The 20611-nt window shown below is 41.6% G+C and overlaps 1 protein-coding gene across 10 annotated transcripts in view; it reads left to right on the top strand.

Moving 5' to 3' along the window:
* sash1a (SAM and SH3 domain containing 1a) overlaps positions 1-20611 on the top strand; it is a 335265-nt gene that overhangs the window by 290127 nt on the left and 24527 nt on the right. For 6 of the 10 annotated variants that reach the window (XM_034699170.1, XM_034699165.1, XM_034699166.1 and 3 more), the window contains exons 3-8: positions 4899-4949; positions 5046-5095; positions 13101-13141; positions 14461-14550; positions 14637-14749; positions 16016-16114. In XM_034699170.1, coding sequence (XP_034555061.1) covers positions 4899-4949; positions 5046-5095; positions 13101-13141; positions 14461-14550; positions 14637-14749; positions 16016-16114 — 444 coding nt within the window. The remainder of the gene's footprint in view (positions 1-4898; positions 4950-5045; positions 5096-13100; positions 13142-14460; positions 14551-14636; positions 14750-16015; positions 16115-20611) is intronic. The other 4 variants (XM_034699167.1, XM_034699174.1, XM_034699171.1 and 1 more) reach the window with 1 other exon arrangement.

The following is a 20611-nucleotide window of genomic DNA, read 5'->3' on the forward strand; positions in this document are numbered from 1 at the left end:
TTTTTGGCATGTACCAGGCTTCCCAGTAGGTGCCGGTCCCTCCTCGTACCCAGACTCTACCTAGCAACCTCGCCCACCCAGATTTACCCAACCACGCTCATTGGCGTTCCTCCACTGAGCCACCTGGACTCAATAGTTTGCCGCATATCCACCAACTTTGGTTTGCAGAAAGCCCACTGTGTAAACTCCTCCTGCGGCGGGATTTGCAGTAATGTTTGGACTGAAATGCAGCTCTATTTCCATCCTTTTCCTTCTCATTAACAGAGTCCAGGCCTGCTGTGGCGAAGCAGACTTCAGCGATAGTTCCGGGTTAATGATGGAAAGCAATGTGGTGCTCTACAGTAGCTTTTGATGCCTCTGTGTGTGCATGTGTTTTGTGCGTGGTCGGCTTGAGTCTTTTCAGATGCTAGTTCCATCAGTCTGCAGACATCGTGATCCTCATTAGCCGCAGCTCTCCCTCGAATGCTCCCTCACTGCTCCGCTCTCTTTAATTTAACTCAATTCAGTCACGGTTAAGCAATCAGAGCGCTGCGATTTCATCACACTTGCACGAACATACACACAAATTAGATTGTGCACAAACAACCCTGTTGACATCTGGAGGGAAAACACATGCACTATCACACGCAAGTGTGTCAATTCAGGGTAAGTAGGCCAGTATCTCAAACTGATTCTGGTGAGTTCATGTAGAGGATAACATACCCCTCTGGGACTGTGGGTTGTGAGATCTGAGTCTTGAACGCAGATACAGACAACCCACTCAAAAATGCATCAATTTGATATTCTCTTTCAGAAATGGTGTCAATTCCGCTGACGCCTACTTCTTCGCCATTCACTTTGGCTCCTCTGTCCTCGTTCCATGGGAAGCTTTTTACAAGAATCCTCTCTCCACTTCCTGCACTGTGACAAATTCATCTCACAGATCTGCAGTGGAAGGCAAATTATATGTAGGTTTGTGTTTGCTTTTCACTGATCTCCTCCACATCTTCTCGGCCCCCTCCTTCCATGTCAGGGATGGCACGCACAGACAGGGCGGGAGTAAAGGGAAGCTGAGGAGGAGTCGGAGGAACAGAGAGCTGCTTTGTGTCCTGGCTCTCTTAGGGGCTCTGTCTGTGGAGGTGGGAGCGAGATGAATGTGTGTGCATGTGTAGGTTCTCCTCGGTTCGAGCATCTGTCTGGGTTTATGTCTGTGGTGCCCATGTGTGGTGTGTTTGCCAGGCAGTGGGATAACAGTGATGCAAAAAGTATTTTTTACATACAGATATTTTTTACATGGTATCTGTAGCTTCTCCCAATGCATACCTCTCCTGTCACTAGAGGGAAACCATCAAAGAGGATCTGATAGCAAAAACAATCCACCGCTACCTTTGTGAGCAGTATTTCTGCCTGCATGTGCATGTGAGAACACACCTTGTTCCTTCTTTGAGTGGGTTTCTCTGAGTAGACCCACATCAGTTGGCCCTTTGCAGTTGTTTAAACAGAGCTGGCTGCCAAAGCTGTGCTTGTTTAAGTCATAGCGGTGGTGTTTCTTTGTCTCACAGAAGCTCTGAGAAAAGGTGTGTGGGCATGTCCCAGATTTATAAGCCATGTCCTTTCTGTACATGAAGCTTTACGTCCCTAAAGACGCACCTGCTCCCTGACTTATGGGAGTCACCGTGCTCCCTGAGATGGACAAATAGTTTCAGAGCTCTTCCTTACTTTCCAAGAGAAACTTCCGGACCTGTGCCTTCGTCTGCTTGATCGCTGTAACAGACAAACAGGCAAGGAGGGCTTGTAGTGCTGAAGTCAAAGCCAGCCAGTCTGTCTTGCTAACATTACTACCGTCTGCCTTCAGTAGATGGTGTGTTGTGATAAGTGGAGGGTTCAGGCTTATTTTAAGGCCTTTAGCCACCTCAGCACTAAAGGTCTCCTGCTCCTTTGACCTGTAGGCTACAGGCTCCTTAAAGCGCTCTTAAAAGGCCTAACGTCACCTCCCAAGTTCTTTCACCATTAGCGGCTCACTGACTCATGCTTTGAGTGTGTAGAGGGATTGTACTCGCTTGGCCACGGTCCAGTAAAACAAGAATAAAGGTGAAACTACAAGTCACTCTGATTCGGATGCATAACGAAACAGTAGGTGATCTAGATGCGGCTTCCTGTGACTGTTATCCTACGATCTTATACCTGGGTGTGGGGATGCAGAGTGATGCACATTTCTCATAAATGGTTCATTTCCTAATCCTGCGCTCCATTTGGGGGAAACTCCAGAATCAATTTGTCTTTTGTGTTTTGGCAGCAGCAAGTGCTTCTTAATGTTTTAAGGAAGCTAGACTCTCAGCGCCCTAAACATGCCTCTACTGACCTAACCTACTTGGCTAATGTCATTTACTTTAACCAGGCATACCTCCCATATTATGTCCACTTACAGTGAAACCTCAACTTCAAGGCACAGGGAGGGACATTAGCTACAACTTCAGAAGGTCAACCCTTGAAAAAAAGATATTTACTTATGTAGCTGAACATAGTGTTATACTAGTGAAAATGATATCTAAGATTCATTTCCTTGAAAATGAGTTTCATTTCTCATAGAAATAGATGGAAAGTTTTTAAACAAGGACCAAATTAGAAATAGCAAGGTCAGCGTTTGCATTATGTGGCATCTGTAAAGTTTCATAAAACATTAAATGCCAGACAAACTACAAAGAGGGACTTTTCATTGGCGCCTAATGACAAAAACAATGATGTTATCGCTTCCTCAAAAAATATCCGAAATATACAAAAAAAGAGGGGTCATCAGGAAGAGCATTTCTTCATCTGACATTAAAAAAAGGGGAACTTTGTGTCCCTAAAAATAAATCCTGAACAAATTACATCCAGCCAGCAGTTAATACTTTACACAAAGAAGAGTTATGGTGGTTGCTAGCAAGGATGGTTGAACATGTGAAGAGGTTCAAAATTTGTCTAAATGCAATACCTTTAACTTTCTCTGGAGTTGAGAAAACTCAGTCAACATTTGTTGGAAATTGTAAAGATTCTTGAAAACATCACAATGATGTGTTTAAATGTTACATCAAGAAAAATAAAATTCATGTTTCGGTGAGAAACTTGAATAATAAAAATGTTTGGAGGAGATATTTGTTTCCCCAGCACATGTTAAAGGTATTTTATGTTGAGTTCTGACCTGTTTAACTGCATAACAAGAGCTTTTCAGCTGTAAATACATCATTAAAACCAATGACATACAGATTTTTCAAAGCAGATGTTCAAACCAAAACATTTATTTCCTTATTACGCAAAACATGAATCATGTCTTTCCACCAAATAGTAGAGAAGTGCACTCAATAGAGACTCTGATTGTGAAATAGAATCAAAAATGTAAAACCCCCAATCCCTGCTCTTTAAAGCTCCAGTGATGACCTCCTGTTAAAGTCCATCTTGGCGCCCTGTGTGGCCAAAGTTGTACATCTTATCTCTTTGTTGATTTTGTCCAATACTTCTTAAAGTTGTGTATTCGTACGAATCAGTCCAATGTAACCTTCACCATGGATCTATTATATTGTAATGTAAACAAAGACTGCTTGCTGTTTATCTCCTTATCTCACACCTCCACCCAGCAGCAGTTATAGGCATTAAAAAATAGCCGCAAATAACCAATCTTCTTCTGTATGGTCTTGCTTACTTTTGTAGCTCATTAAAGGGCATCGGTATTAATTTAGCCTGTTTACTAACTAGTTAAAAATCTCTTACAGGAGCTTTAGTTTAATTCCCACGTCATTTTTTTCATCTCCATACTTAATATTTCCAACCATACCACATGTGTAGGCCACTATTTTCACAAACATTTTCCAACTTATTGTTTATATGCTCGTAGCAAGTATTTGGGGGCATGGTTATCCTTGGTTGCCCTCCAGCTCATGGCTGAAGGATTAAAGTGAGAAAAACGACATACTTGTTGTTGTGCAATGAACAAGAAACACGATCACATAGAAATAACTGTTGACATGATTGTGACCTCTTTATTAGAGTGCATTCCTGCTAGTTTCAAGTCCACATTTAAGAATGAAAAAAAAATCTGGTCACTACCCTTAAGCAAAGTGCTTACCCCATCTGTTTCTGTTAATATCTCACAGTGCCAGACTGTTGCAGCACTGGGCGAGTGTGAGCCCGGGGACTTCAGTAATCTCCTTCTTGAGAGTTCAAAAAGCACTCAAGAATACACAACCGAGGAAGTATGCACTCGGACAATCCCTCAAGGCTGGTCTTTGGCTTTAAATAATCGCATGCTGCAGGTTAAAATCCAAGCTGCAGACTTGTTGTGATTGTATAACTGGTGTTTTTACTGTAGACACATTTGGTTTGGGGCACATATGCATCTGGATATGCGATGATAAAGACACCTGCTTTAAACATATGTGAGCACGCGCTCTGTGTAACAGCAAAAACAGACATGACAGGAGCTGTGGGCTCAGGAACATTTTGTCTGCAAGAAGATGTTAAAAAATGGTAGCATTTTCCACAGCTTTGGTGTGCTGTATTTTGTTAGCATGTCAGCAGGTTGCTTGGTAATGCAGGAGGTATGCTTTACTGTCATTGTTGAATTCATAGAGCCAGTTACGTAGACGCTTCACTCATGCGTTATGTTAGGAAAGCCATGAACTTCACAGTGGTATTCAGCAACAATCAGAACAAGTACTGCAAGTTTGAGTACCTGCTGCAAGACCTGACTTGTCTGGGTGGGTCGTTCGTGTGCACACGTGCTTGTGTTTGTTTTCACTCCTACATGCAGGTGTGTCTACATGAACCTGACTGACGAACGTCCTTCCCACATGAGGGCATTGTTAAACATGCCATCCAGTGTTTTTTTCATGTGAGCTTTTTATTTGAATGCATTGATTTTTGACTTTTTTTTGTCTTTTCAGGAGAAACAGGACCCAAGCAGCACATCCCTGCAGCTCCGCACAGAGATCCAGGTATGCAGAAATACTGTGCACAAACTGGAAGTGTGTTTTTCACAGCCTCTGGTTAAAACATAAATCTACAATCTGTCTTGTTTTCTCTTTCTACAGGAGTCCTTGGGCTTCAGCAGTGAAGTGTCCACTCCAGAAACAGACAGAAAGTACGTCTCTTTTTCTTCTTCTTCTTCTTCTTCTTCCAGTTAATTACTCTAACATGTGACTGGAACCAGTGTGGAACCATGAAACATGTTTGGATTGAAATGTGTGTGTCTGTTGCATGTCAAAACAATAAAGCACAGCCTGAGTCTGGATCGCATCAAAGCGTACAGGCCTGCACACGAAATCATGCATCACACTTGGCCTTCTGCATGTCCGAAACTAATGATGGAGAGTTGTAAATTGATGTACACACTCCTCTGTGTGCAGCTTGTGTGACTGATACACTTCTTATGTGATTGACTGTACAAAAGACTTATGGGGAATAGAGGTCAGGGGTACAGTGGAACTTTATTCTCGATAATTTTAGGACATTCATGCGCTGACATGTTTGGGAAATCACTGTTCACACATGCACCTCACATCGGGAGATAATCTGTGTCGGACATGCTCTCACAACTCAAAACAATCTTTGTGCACATGCTACCCTGCAGGGGCAGCAGGGTAGCATGTGTATGAGAAGGAGGAAGAGGAGTCTTCCGTTGTGTGGACCGTTTCTAGGTTAATATCACCACAACATGTAAAGGGAGGGTTCTGCAACACAAATAAAACAGCTGAAAACAAATTTACTGACAAATGAAGTGGGCAGGAAAATTGGCAACAGAGACGACTCATCAACTTGAACCACGTCATCAGCCTGCATAAGATAGCGCTTAATATACCTCACTGATACCTCATGTGTTTACACATCAACACAACCCAGCTTATTGCTGACGTCTGACAAGGAGGCTGGCAGGAAATGGATCTGTTTTAAGACGGGATGAATAATGTGGCCAGTTGCGTACATAAAGAGGAATTTGAAGGAAAAAGGAGTTTAAGAATTCTAAATTAATATTGAAACCTTTGTCTTTTCTGTAACACATACTAAAAAGAAACCATAACAGTGGCACAGTGCAGCAGAGACTTCCTGGAGGTGTTTCTCCACAACAGGTTGGTGCTTCAGGAAGTCACTTCCTTCAAGAAATACTTGTTGTAAACAAGAAGGCCAATGTTTGTGGTTTCCCGGAAATGTAAAGTTTTTGTTTAGAGTTAACACCAAAACAACAGCAATACTAATATTTTATGAAGCCATTCCCCATCAGACAAAACATTACCCAATTAATATTAAAAGAGTTGGTGTAAGGGAAACAAACCCTCGACGCTCACAGACACCACATATATGACCGTTAATCTGGCCTTTTAAGCCGTCTTGGTCACATCTCTGCTGTGGTGAAAGGAAAACTACTGCCAGCTTCCTTGGGCTGACCTGTTAAGTCCAGCAGCCCTTCTCTGTTCTCTGGCCGTCACTGCTTCCTTCCTGGCTTTGTGTCCAGCAGTGGAGAGAGGGGGGAGACAGAGAGGGTGATGGCCGAGTGATTACAGCGAAGCGGCATGAACGAAAGAGCAGGATGGAACCGCGCATGGGTGGGGTTCCTTTTCACTGGTTCCCGAACACAAAGTCTGTGTGTCACCTCTTTGCACACCAGACTGTATTTTGTGTGTATGAAATTTCTGCACCATTGCCCACCATGAGGTCATTGTCGTACATGTTTAAATAAGTCCAAGCCCTTTAAATGTCCTGCTGTCAAACAGAGTTAGCGTCTCTGCAGCCACACACGTTTGGCCCCTTTTTAGGTGCTGGATTTACTGGATATCTGTGGAGTGAGACCAAACATAGTGTTTAAAGTTTCCTCATGAGAATATGACTGCTGTGGTGTGAAAAAACCTACCCATCACATTAAAAGAAAAGCTTCAGTAGAGACAAATATCTGCTTAGAGCATTTCATGAAATAGCAGCTTGAACCCCATATTCACACGAGTCAAAGGTTGACTTCATCTCAATGAAAAGTTTTCCTGATATTTCGTATTTTTTTTATTCTGGACCCTCACCCGTGTGTGACCCTGCAGATGAATTGTCATGTTCACGTGACAACCACGTGCAGCAGAGGAAGTGCATACCACAGACATGATCTCTTCTCCCATGGCTGTATATGTTTCACAGACAAACTCTGAGGTCGATGGGAACCAGATGCCACATTTCTGAATGACGTCTCTCTGCTGTTAGAAAGGGTCCCAAAAAAGAGCCCCTCACTCTGCTGCTCTCCCTCTGTACTGTCAGTCTGGTTTCTGTCTGTCCTCAGCACCTCACGTGCTTCAGTCTTCAGCTAATCCTCTATCTATCTATCTATCTATCTATCTATCTATCTATCTATCTATCTATCTATCTATCTATCTATCTATCTATCTATCTATCTATCTATCTATCTATCTATCTAATTCAAATTCAAATAGCTTTATTGGCATGAAAGTTGAAACAATATTGCCAAAGCATAAACAAAATAACATCAAACAATATATGCAATCACAAATAAATCAACAAGAGTTTTAAAAAAAATAGTATATTCAATATATTTAAACATTAAAACATAGAATGAACTTATCTATCTAGCTAGCTATCAAGCTGGCTTTTTGTCAGTTTAGCTGCGCCAGCTGTAATTTTAATCATTGAAATTTGCCTGAATGTTTATTTTTGAATATTGTTCAGTAAAGGGGGATCCACTTGTCTTTTTAACTCTATTTAGTTTTATCTAGCTATCTACAGTTGCCATCTATCTGGCCTGCTATCTAAGCTAACATTCAATTTAGCTTCTATCTGGCTATCTGTCGGTCTTTCTAGCTATCTTTCTCTGAAGCATTTAACATTGCTAGCCTTCTATCTAGCTGCCAATCTGACCCGCTCTCTGGCTAGCTAACTTTTTATCTAGGCAAGGCAACTTTATTTGTATAGCGCATTTCATACACGAGGGCAACTCAATGTGCTTTACATTAAAACATTAAAAACATTGGTAACATTCAGACAAGCATAAAAGAGCACAGTTAAAATGACAAATATAATACAACAGAAAAGAAAAGGAAAGTTAGAAATATATTAAAAATTACATTAAAATTTGCATTTAAAGTGAGTTAAAATGAGCTAAGATTGGAAGGCAGTGGCAAATAAAAAAATCTTAATCTTTCATTTCAAAGAGATGAGAGTTGGAGCGGACCTACAGCTTTCAGGGAGTTTGTTCCAAATATGTGGTGCATAATGACTGAACGCTGCTTCACCATGTTTCCTTCTGACTCTCAGGACTGAAAGCAGACCAGTACCTGATGATCTCAGAGGTCGAGGTGGTTCATCAAGTAGTAGCAGATCAGCAATGTATTTTAGGCCTAAAGCATTCAGTGCTTTATAAATCATCAGCAGGATTTTAAAGTCTATTCTCTGACAGACAGGAAGCCAGTGTAGAGATATAAGAACTGGAGTGATGTGGTCTACTTTTTTGGTCCTTGTTAGGACTCGAGCAGCAGCATTCTGTATGAGCTGCAGCTGTCTGATGGACTTTGAGGTAGTCCTGTAAAGACCTTGTTACAGTAGTCTAGTCTGCTAAAGACAAATGCATGGACGAGTTTTTCTGCATCCTGCTGAGACATAAGTCCTTTAATCCTTGAAATATTCTTAAGGTGATAGTAGGCTGACTTTGTAATTGTCTTAATGAATATAATATAGCTTCATACCTATCAAGCAACCATTTTAGCTATCTTGCCAGCTAGGAAAGCTATAGCTATCAATATAGTTTGATTTGCATTTCTTTTTCCTTTGTTTCTTTTTCTAAATGTTTGTATTTGTAAGGGATGTAAGTGGATGAAACATGCTAACATTAGCAAGAATGCTACATCCCATATCCAATCTCTTGGTGGATAACTTGTATAGAAAAAAATAAGAAGACAAAAAACTACTACAAACATACAAAAACAAACGTGTGATATTTTTATGATGAAAATGTCCCACTAGAAAGCCCAACTTCTTCTGTATTGAAATTTGACGTGAAAGAGCTCCATGACGCCTGTAACATCGACGTGTATGCTTAAAATATCCTGCATCTGCTGTGTATTTGTATCAGGTATGGTACTTTATCATATACAGACAGAGAAGTAGACAAACCCTCTTATATTCACAGTGACGCATTCCTCGCCTAACACATTCACATTAACACAGACAAGACACGGATATCCCCATCATCACCTCTCTACAGGACAAAAGCTCCCAGGGGAGATTACCCAGACTTCATGGATTGGGTTGCTCCACCCCTCCGTCTGTGCGTCTCCCTGTCACGTCAGTTGCAGGAGGTGGGCACAGCTCCAATCATGCCTGCTATGCAAGTAGTGTTGATAGAGTTCCATCAGAAGGCTGCAGAGTTCGAGCTGGGGGGCTTCCTGTTTTGAGAAGTGATTGATTGGGGGCCATTGTTGCAGAAAGCGTATCAGTTAGGTCAACAATAGAAGCAAATGGATCTCGATGAAAGCATGCTGGTGCTCAGACGCAAGTTATTGGCTGGAATAGGATTTGTAAGTTTGGAGGCAGTTGCACTACTAGAACCACCACTTATGTAACAAATAATCAGATGGAAACGTAAGCCGTCCCATGTGAAAAATCTGTTCAGAACAGCACCACGTTGGAAAAACTAAAGTACATTGTCAGCATAATATGGCTTAGTGTTATTTGCTCCTGAGAGTGCTAGACAGAAAATAGTCATAAGCACAAAACAAAATGTTTTATCTGTATGATTTTCTATTTTCCTGCCATATGATCGTCTATCATCCCCCTCCATGTGACCTCTGACCTCTTCAGTGACACCCCTGAAGAGGATGTCCCTCTGCTCTTCCTGTGGACACTGCCACTGTCACACAGGGTCTCTTCCCTTTTATTGTCTGACAAGAACACCGGAGATCACCTTTCTCCACTCTGCAGGTGGACATCCTTGTAGTGACACACTCACCATACGCACACATGTATCTGCAAAGCTCAGACTAATGCTGACTGCAGTAAAAACAGCAGAAAAGGAGACTCACAGCTGTTTGTTGAAATCAGGCTGGGTACTGGTTTTTCATCTTTCCTAGAAGGCAGTTCCGTGACACAGGATAGGAGGCCTGTGATTCATACTGAATCATGTGATAGCTGCCCACGCAACAATTACATTGTCAGTCACATAGACATATAAAGAGTAGACGCCGCATTAGCTGCTGGGGTGCAAGAAATACGGCCGCCTTCTTGGTCTGGTCATCCTACCCATGATCCTACCTGATTGATTAAATGCACTGACACAGATTACACTGAGTGGAGCTGGTGACCGAATAGTTAAACTTGCCACTCATGATCTTGTTTGGTTTTGGAGCTCATACAGAGGCATGAGCTTTAATTTTAGTCTGTTTTATTACCATCTGAAAAATGTTCCCAGGAGCTTTAATACATGTTAAATGTCGGTATCTCTAGACTGCTCCAGATAAATATTGCATGGTATAAAACCCCAAACGATTGCACGTAATTGTATACATACAGTTTACATTTGCAAAAATACATACAGTATGTATGCTTGTGTGCATGCCAAGCGGCAACTTCCGACCTCATACGATGAAGCCCATGCGGAAGTATTATAAACTGCAATTCATCGAGAATCCACTTGAGGCTGTCTGCAGAAACACCGGAAACCACATAGACGCCAATTCAAAAAAGACAGCTTGGTTTAAAAAACGGCTTGGCTCTACGTAGCTAATTTCTCTATCAACACACACTGTATGGGGGATGATTTTTTTCTAACGCGACAATTCAGAGGATATTGAGATTTCGAGTTTTTGCCAAAATAAGGACATAACTGATTTGACTCCCAGACGGGAAGACATAGCTGTTGGCTAGGAGGCTCAAACTCCGCCCCTTTACGTCAAACTCTGCCTGGTTGAGCTCTACATTTCCAATATGGCCGCCGATTGGCTTCAAAACAGCGCTCAGGAACAGATGAGTGACGTCACGGATATTACGTCCATATTTTATACAGTCTATGGTGCATGCTTGTAAATGTGCGTATATGATTAAAGTAACCAAAAGGAAAACAGTTGCCATTGCTCCAGTAAGGAGACGAAGACTCCCCATCTGAGAAACCCAGAGAGAAATAGAGCAAGGACGAGGTCTGAAAGGTCTTTTTCACACAGAGTGCACCGGTCCTAGGTGCAGCTCAAACAGCTGGTTATCCCCAGCCAGGGCAAACCTCCCCTGCAACAAGGCAGGGGGCATCGCATATTGTAATTGTAATGCTGGTTTTATAAAGTGATATCAGACACATCATCTTAACAGTGCAAGCTTGTAATTCACCCAAACCCCTGTTGTCATTGGCCCATGATTTTGCACTTGACATTTTTATAATGCAGAGATATCATAACATGAAACTTTCCCCTACCCTGCATAGGTTCAACCAAAGTTAAGATACTGTACTTAATCTCTCTGAGAAAATAGAAACTTGGCTTCTTATGCAAATGAGATAAAAAGCAGTTAAATGTCTCCCTCTCAATGCAAAGAGCAGAACTGGAATAGAAAAGCATGGCAAAGATTTAAGGTTAAACCAATTAAGATGCCTAGCCGCACAAAGCCTGGACTGACACATTCTTTGAAAGACATTCAGGCTCTTTAAAGTGTATCGGCCTACGTATGTGTGTGTGAGTGCGTGCATGTGTGTGCTGCACTGCAAAGGCGCTTAATTTATAGAGCATGGAGGTGGAGGAGGAGGAGGGGGAGGGGGAGGTGGAGGAGGGCAGCACTGCCACAGAAAAGCTTCTATTGAGTGAGTTCTATTAGCATTAGCTTTGGCCCTAGCCTATCAGAGAGGGGGGGTGAACAGAGGGGGCAAACCATACAGGCCTCCATTCAATTAGCATCTCATTATGTTGCCATGGCAGCCGGGCTTTAAGCTGCATGAAGATCTCCCATTGTAGCAGGAGAGGGCTGCCATGTCTGAACACACATGTTAACATTCACACACATACATGTCACTGGAGAGGGAAGTGACCTGTTCATCTTGTTTTGATGCTGTCACACACTTTCACACTGCTGATCCACAGCAGCCGCTCGTCTGTCGCTGTGGATCAGCAGCTGTAGGGTCCGTGTGCCCTCGGCTGAATTCAAACTAGGCGAGCGGACGTGTGAAAGTTGCCTTTGGGAGAGCGACTGACTTTCCTTTTTTTTTTACAGGCCTCTGAGGGTTTCAACTGGACAAATCTGTTGCTTTAACTCTTCCAAAGTGAAGCCAGAAAACTTCAAATGCAATCAATAAATGAATCAGGACACTTCATCATCACTGTGCATCAGAAATAGTCCCGCTTGAAGCCTCTCTGTCTCTCTATTTCCTCACTCACCCAATCGGAAAATATGAAGTCTCTCCACTTGTGAAGTTTTTGCAGCTGCTTTGAACCCTGAAGCCCATCCCCCCTTTTTAATAAAAGACACTCAAATAGATTGCTGCTGATGTGGTTTCTCGTCTCCCCAGAACAAGGGAGAGTCATCCACGGTTAACTGGGTGAGGCTGCTCACACATGACTTGCTGAGTGCAGCTCTGCAAGTTTTCTCCCCATTAGGTCTGATTATTTAGGGAGGTTTACAGACATGTCAGGACTTCTTTTTTTTTCTTAACTCAGTTATTTTCCATCTCTCCCACTCTTCCCTCTGTCTTCCTCGTGACCGTCTATCCTGTGGAGGGAAGTGGAAACACAAACAGGCTGAGTCTGCCCTGTGGTTTCTCCTCCTCTTCACTCTCTCTCTCCTTCTTTCTTTCCATACTTTCCCCCCTCTTCAGTTTTACACAGTTTTCTCCCATTTCCTTTATTTTGTTGACCTTGCTCTTTTCTTTACTGCCTCTTAAACACTTTCTATTACCACCATCTTCCTCTCCTCTCCTCTCCTCTCTCCTCCACCTTCTCCCTCTTAAGCCTCAGGAGCCTGGTATAGTGTCACTCAAGTACCACCACTGACCTCAAGTGGTGAGCAGACACAGCTGCAGCCCATCTGGCATACGTGGGAACACCAGAGAACACATTGAAAACGATCTTGAAAACACTGCAGTGAATACAAATTCTAATTCTGACTCTTTCCTTTTTCATCCTCAGAATGCCTCTGCAGAAATCCAGCTCTGAAGATGGATCTGGAGGTAAGCTGATATGCATTGTCATCTTTGTCTCCTTTCTTCTTGAATTTGTGATCAATAATTTAAGCATTACATTTGTCAGTTGGAAAGGGTGAAAGAGATCATTAAAGGCATGTTTGCATTACATTCACACTCAACAGTTGCAAGAAATAGATGCAAATATATATATAGTTTTTCACAATGTCTCTAGAAGCCGATCCAATTAGAAAAACCTGCAACCCAAAAGAGGGTAACACAGTTAAAACAGTTAAACAGTGACTAAATATGTCCGTAATTAACGGAGTAGCTATCTTCCAGTTCAAGCTCAGAGACGTCATTTTTTTCATTCTGATATTAATTCCTCAGGGGAATTTTTCAGAGTAGAAAAGGTCTTTAAGAAAGTGTCCTTTCTTGTGTTTTTCTAAAAATCAATTTCTATGAGAAGAAGAAATCTGAGAATGTTGTCTCAAAATATCTTGAAGTATGTGTAGAGAGAGCCTCGCGGTTTAAGTACGCCCCATGTACAGATGCTATAGTGCTTGTTGCAGCAGTAGCTGGTTCGACTCCCGGCCTTGACCCCTTGCTGTGTGCCTTCCCCCACTCTGCTCCCGGCATTTCCTGTCTCTCTTCAGCTGTCCAATCAAATAAAGGCAAAATGCCCCAAAAATATATCAGAAAGAAAAAAGAACGTGTGGAGGGTTCATTTTTCCCAAAATAAATATCTTTTGGTAATTAATTGATAGTCTGCATATGTGTAGATCTAACTGAAATCCAGGCATATTATTTGTCAAATAAAGTCATGATTTTAAATCTAATTCTATTTCCAAAAATTTATTCAGTGAAAGCTCCTGTCAGGAGTTTTGAGCTGTAAGTAAACCAAACTAAGAGTTATAATAATGACTTGATATGATCTATACAAGCAAACATCACCAGCGTAAAGAGAAACGAGAAATGTTATTTTATTGTTTTAAATGTCTGAAACCACTGCCACAGGGTAGGTGTCAAACTAGATAATAAACATTAGACCGTATTAAAGCCTTTCTTTACATTTTCCACAGTGAGTGATACATTTCACTGTTAGAAGACAGTGAAGAGGTTTTTGTACAAACAACTAGTTATATATATAGAGGACAAAATCAGCAGAGAGATGGTAGTTACAGCTCTGTCCATTGGGAGCGACAAATCTGACACATTTTAACAAATGGCAATGCCACTATTTGTAAACGTGTATAGGCCTTCCCTTATCCCATTGACATTTTGAACCCTGCAATAAAGTAAATCTTCCAGCTTATTTGCGTATCAGTTGATGCTTCCCTGTTTGACTGAATCTTCTCTCCTTCTAGGTAAATGGGACAATAAGAAGAAAAACAAATCCTTTTGGCAGAACTTCCGCAAGTCTCAGCACAAACCAGTCATGAGGCAGACATCCAAAGGTTTGTGTGGCTTCCTGTGTCCGAACTACTCTTCAGAAAACATGCTGCTCCGTATTTGACCTTTTGTTTTCCTTTGCACCTCGCAGGAGAAGACATAGGCTATGTGGCCAGTGAGATCACCATGAGTGATGAAGAGCGAATCCAGCTTATGATGATGGTGAAAGAAAAGATGATTACAGTTGAAGAAGCTCTCGCTCGGGTAGGAAGCGCCTTACCTGCTGCACCTTCCTCCACCCCGCTGATCCCTTACCCTGTGATAGTTTCACCCCCAGATCCCCTGACATCCCCTGGGATTAGTTTTCAGCCTCCCAACCCCTTTCCCCCTTTCGTATTCCAGCCATAAATCTGGCTTACTAACATGACTAACTCTTACTAACCTGTATAAGGCTCCAAATTTTAACACTGCTTGTGCTCCTGGTACACAAACACACACACACACAAACACACAAATTTAAGGTATCAGTGCTCCCTCCCGGAGGCTGGGAGTCTGGGGATTTCAGGATGTGAGCTCATGGAGTGTGTGTGGGTGTGTTCAGTTCATAATCGCGGGGTTGTTGGTCACAGTAACTCAATAGCCCCATCTGTTGGCGGGGATGCTTTGGTGCATTGTGGTTTTTCTCTCTAGGTGGACATGGTGGATCATTTTGCTCTCCTTTAAATTCCCTTTCATCACTTTCTGACTTGACTTTCAATCAGTTTCTGGTGATTGGTCATTTCTTTTCTTGTCTACTTCTTCTCTTTTTCTTCTTCACTTCCTCTTTTTGCCAATCACTTTCTAAAATGCCTCGCTCATGGGTAGCATGACTGCACTTGAGCACATTATTGCTCTCCACAAGGCAGATTTTTAACTATCTTTAGCCCTTGTTAATTGCTCAGCTTGATTCATTTTTGCCAATAGCTTGAGCCCAACTTCTGATTGACACTCAGTTAAACCAATCAATGATCAGCCTTTGTGGACAGCTGATTTGACATCTCGATGTGCTTGTCGGTGTCTTGATTTAGTGTGTTCTTTGTATCCCCGATCAGAATCTATGTTTCTAGGGATGTAGGAGAATTGCACACTTAAAAAGTTAAATGTAAAAGGTTGTGTGTAGTATAAGATTAATTTGGTCTCCAGAAGGCAGACATTGACCTTCATTCTAAAAGGTCATGACGCAGATGAAAAGGACAATTTGCAGGATTATATGTGCAATTTAAAAATAATAAGTCATTGCATAAAACAACATTGTAACATTTGTTGTTCTCAAGAAACCTCATTCAAAGCTGGTTTCAGCATACAGTTTATTCAACAACTACATCCCTGGTTGATTCCCTCTGTTCTGTCCATATACATGCACTATAAATGCACATGATCGACGGACGTCCATCAATCATCTGTTCATGTATGGAGAGATGTAGCATGCTCGGTGAGAGTGGGTAACCCCGTCCTGTTCCTCGCCTCTCTAAACTCTTCTTCTCCACGTAGCTGAAGGAGTATGAGCGCAGCAGACAGTCCAGCAGTTCTGAAACTGCAGAGTGGACTGAAGGATCTGCAGCCAATCTAAACCAGTCCTCAAACTGCAATGTAAGTACACCCCATCCCCTCACCCTGACACCCCTAAAACCCTGACCCCTCCCCTGTACCCTGCCTCTGTGAACACTCTCACCTCCACCACTCTCACCTTTTGAGTTTGTTTTTTCAGCTGACAAGGTTGTGGAGGAGGACAACTGTTGTTTTGACGTGTGTGAATGAATGTGTGTGTTTTATTAAGGGGTATTTAAACCAACAAGCTTGATGTCTTGACTTTAGGTACAATTTTCCTGAAGACTTCCTGTTGTGATGCCAAGGTTTAACAGTTTTATATGCCTTCACTCAACTTTTATCTTCTCTTCCTCTCTCTTTTTCTCCCATCCTAGCTGGGCTCTTTATTCACTACCCAAACTACGATATCCACCTTGGCGCATATTCTCACCACCATGTCATTTGTACCTTAACGTATGGGTTTTTACCATAGACTGTATAAATAATGAACGTAGTATCCGTGATGTCACCCATCTGTTCCTGAGCGCTGTTTTGAAGCCAATCGAAGGCGGCAGCCATATTGGAAATGAGGAACTCAACCAGGCATAGTGTGACGTAAAGGGGCGGAGTTTGAGCCTCTTAGCCAACAGCTATGTGTTCACGTCCGTAAGTCAAGTCAGTCATGTCCTTATTTGGGCAAAAACTCGTAATCTTAATATCTTCTGAACCAACGCGTTAGAAAAAAAATCATCCCCCGTACAGTGTGTGTCGATAGGGAAATTACCTTTGTAGAGCCAAGCCGTTTTTTGAACCAGACTGTAAACATGTTTATTAATGCTGCAAAGATCGTCTTTTTTGAATTGTGGTCTATGTGGTGTTCGGTGTTTCTGCAGCCAGCCTCAAGAGGATTCTCGATGAATTGCAGTTTATAACACTTCTGCATAGGCTTTATAGTTTGAGAGCGGAGGTTGCCGCTTGGTTTTTACGTACATTGGAATCTGGGTCTTTTCAGTATATTTAAACAATTTCCTTCTGAGATTATGCTCGGGATGGGAATCGCAAATACTGTAATATTGTTGTAATATGTTCAAAGTTAAATTGTAATTATTTGTATCAATTTGCTTTAAATGATTGATCAACATACCTGGAGAGAAACTGGATGGTTAAAAAATGGGTGAAACATCAGGATTCAATTCAGTTCGATTGAACATTTATATGTTTCTACCTTTTATCGATACGCAGAAACTGTTAGCTTAATAGTATTTATGATTGCTCATAGCCAGAATTAAATACATTTCTGAAATATTAATAGTACCAATTGTTCAGTTAATCTGCATTTGAAAACCCAATGGATTGAAATTTAGCAGGGAGATCAAATATTTAAAAGCAAAGATAACATATTTGCTGGCTAATCTGCTACAACAGCTAGCTTTAGCATTCTACCACTTGCTAGAATAACACCAATGCCTAGCTAACATTGCTGTTTAACAGTCTTTGGACACACAATACAAAAAGCATAAAATGCTATCTAAATAGTATTTTTATCTTGCTAATAGTAAAGTTAGCCACACAAAGACACATTTCTCACATATTTATAGTTTTGCTTCTTAACAATGAACCTGCAGTCGACAAAACAATGTTCTGTCTGCACATTAGCAGGGACCTAGCTTGACTTTTCAAGCTAACACAACATATGAATTGATAGACAACCGTTAACATTAGCATTCAACAGCTTCCTAGCTTACAGTGCAGTTTTGTTAGGCATTCATATCTATCAGTACCTGTAGGTATTGTAAGCTAGCTTATAATCTTATAAGCAAGATATTGGTTGAGTGCTAACATTAGCTGTTGTGACTTAGCTGACAGTTATGCTCATATGTTGACTTAATAAAGCTCAATTTTTACTATCCATTGTCTTTCAGTTACTAACACATTCAGAAGCAGTACTTTGACACAAATTTGACAGAATCCTCACAAGTACACAGAATTTAGCGTTACAATGATCTGAACAGTCTAGTGTTTGAGAGAAAATGGCTGCCATAGGAAATAAGTGACTCCTTTTGTTTCTTTTTCTATTTCCTTTGGAATGGTCAATCACAACCAGATACCCACCTTTGAGATCTACTCCATATTTGTATTGATCAGGTTATTGCTGACAAAGGCATCTCATTTGAAACATGGCTTCTGTATATGAAATTGTCATATTGAAACTTAGGTAAAGTCTGTATCCTTCGATCAGTTGTAATCGCAACTTTGAGTGTGAAGTGCAGAGTTGCACTAAATCTATCCCAAAAGCCTTTGCAGCGGAAGATTTTATAGGCATTGATTTTGTCAGCTGTGATCCACGGAGAGCAGACTTTCAGACCTCATCCGTCACCTCTGAGTGAGTCAAGACCCTTGAGGGTTCCTTGTGTTGTGGAGCTGAAGCTCAGACAATCAGGTTCTGTCTAAAGCAGTTTGGTCTCTGTCAACAATCAGTTATTTTCCCCTTGTGTGTTTGGAAACACTGGTGGTGTTTTTTCTTTTTTTTTAATGTAGGTCACTTGAAGTGTAATCAGAACTCACAGTGGCCAGCTTTTCATCATTTTCGTACTGTATGGCATCATGTGGGAGTGGTATGCAGTCATACAGTCTCTTATGCTGACCCACTTTTTGACAGGAAGTGAGTTTATCCAAACAGAAAAATTCCAAGTCCTCTGAAAATAACTTCTAGCACATGTGTATCATTGCTGCTTTGAAATGTGCAGTTTACTTCTGACTACAGAGCTATGACATTTTTGAAAATGCACAGAAATGCATGCGCTGTTGGTGTTCTTATTTGTTAAAGTAACTGAAGGGTCTCTGCAGAATTACAAAAAAACATAAATAGCTGCAGATGCAACTGTTCAACTTTTGTAATTCATGGTTTTGAGAGCGGATTGAAGGGTTACTGGAGGAGTATTGTTTAGAGGAGCTCAACTTGACTCAGGGGGCTGTGAACAAGTGCAAGAGCTTGAGGCAAAGATGGAAAAAGAAAGAGAAAAATAGAAAAGATAAAGACTTTGTAGTCCCAGATCAAAAATTGGCCACTACAGGAAATAAGGCTTCTCTACTGGGGCTCCTATTGATGTCATGCTCTGCCCCCTCTTCCCTCTGATAAATGGAATTAGGTCATTGCCAAATTCAAACAGTTAAACATGCATTTCCTTATTCTAAACACAGACGTGTGAATATATAGCCCATGTATGGAACTTGCATGTTTTAGTGTACCATCTGTGGCTGCACTCATCCTGTCTCTGATGCAGTCTTCCCCCGGCGATCGGAGGCCACATTCCAGGACCGGCCATTAGCGATGTGGGGGCCAAGGCAGGGTCAGAGGGGCTCAAACGCTGGGATTGTTCTCAATGCACAACACGCCTTTTCTCTGTTAGCTGTGCGGGACTGTGCTTCCAAACTGCCCCTCATTCCTCAGAGCTGAATGCACGAACAGGCTGAATCTGTATCCGCCTGCATGTGTGCACAGAAGCATAGAGATGTAATTTTGGATTTTGCATGCATGAGGCCATCAACAAGGTGGTGAGTTTTGATGCTTTTTATATCCTGAAGTAGTTTGATTCTCATGTTATCATTCTCTTCTTCTTTGTGGTACAAGATGATAGATTTTGGTTCTATAATGAGGATGCTGGTTTGGAGTTTTTACCCCTCCAAAGTTATGGAAACAATCCTCGCAGTAATTTGTAAGGCAAAATGGCAATTATGGTGATGGAATTGCTTAAACCTTGTTTTCATTGGCAGCCTCCGGGCCCTTCTTGATTTATGGTCTCTTATGTTCATCTTTTTTACTCTGTGTGGATCTTTTCTCCTGTTTATATGGTCCTCTGCATTGATGGTGTCCTGAGGTTGGGTTGTGACTCGCATGTAGCACTGCTTCCTCTTTACCATCTGACTGTCAACGAGGAGAAAAATCTTGTTGGATAATTAAGTTCTTTATAAATGAGGAACCAAGATTCAAGAGTGGACTCCAAACCAACCTCTGGCGGTCTCACTCAGAGTCTCTCTGCCTCTTCTATCTGTCCTCTCTGGCACATTCTTGTTATTACATTACATTCTCTAGAGCTAATACACTCAAGTAAAGTGTAGTTAATGGGAAGTTGGACAAGTCTGTGCTGTTGCTGACTTTGTGTAGCTTAGATGAGGTGTTGTTTGATTTTTAAAAGCCTAAGTAAGTAAGATGCACAGTAAATGTCCATATTCTAGTTTTCATTAGCCTTAGAGTTGATTGTGAAGCTCTAAAAGTGGTGATGTAGAAGCAAAGGTTGGTAGGTTTAAAAGATGGGACCTGAATAACACCATGTTGATTAATATGTTGTTCTCATTTCCCATCATTTGGGAGTAATTCATAAGGTTTTGCACTCAAAATTGAGAGGTAATGGTACCGCTTTGGTTGGTTTGGTCAAGAATTTGCGGAAAGTCCTTTTGACCAAGCCAAGCCACAGTTGTTAACATCATCCTTAATGCATGTCCGCATCCTTCGAAGCCAGGCCTGTGGTCTAAACTCCACAACAGCGAGAAAGTGGTTTC

This window comes from Notolabrus celidotus, chromosome 13 (assembly GCF_009762535.1).
Source record: "Notolabrus celidotus isolate fNotCel1 chromosome 13, fNotCel1.pri, whole genome shotgun sequence".
Classification (NCBI taxonomy): domain Eukaryota; kingdom Metazoa; phylum Chordata; class Actinopteri; order Labriformes; family Labridae; genus Notolabrus; species Notolabrus celidotus.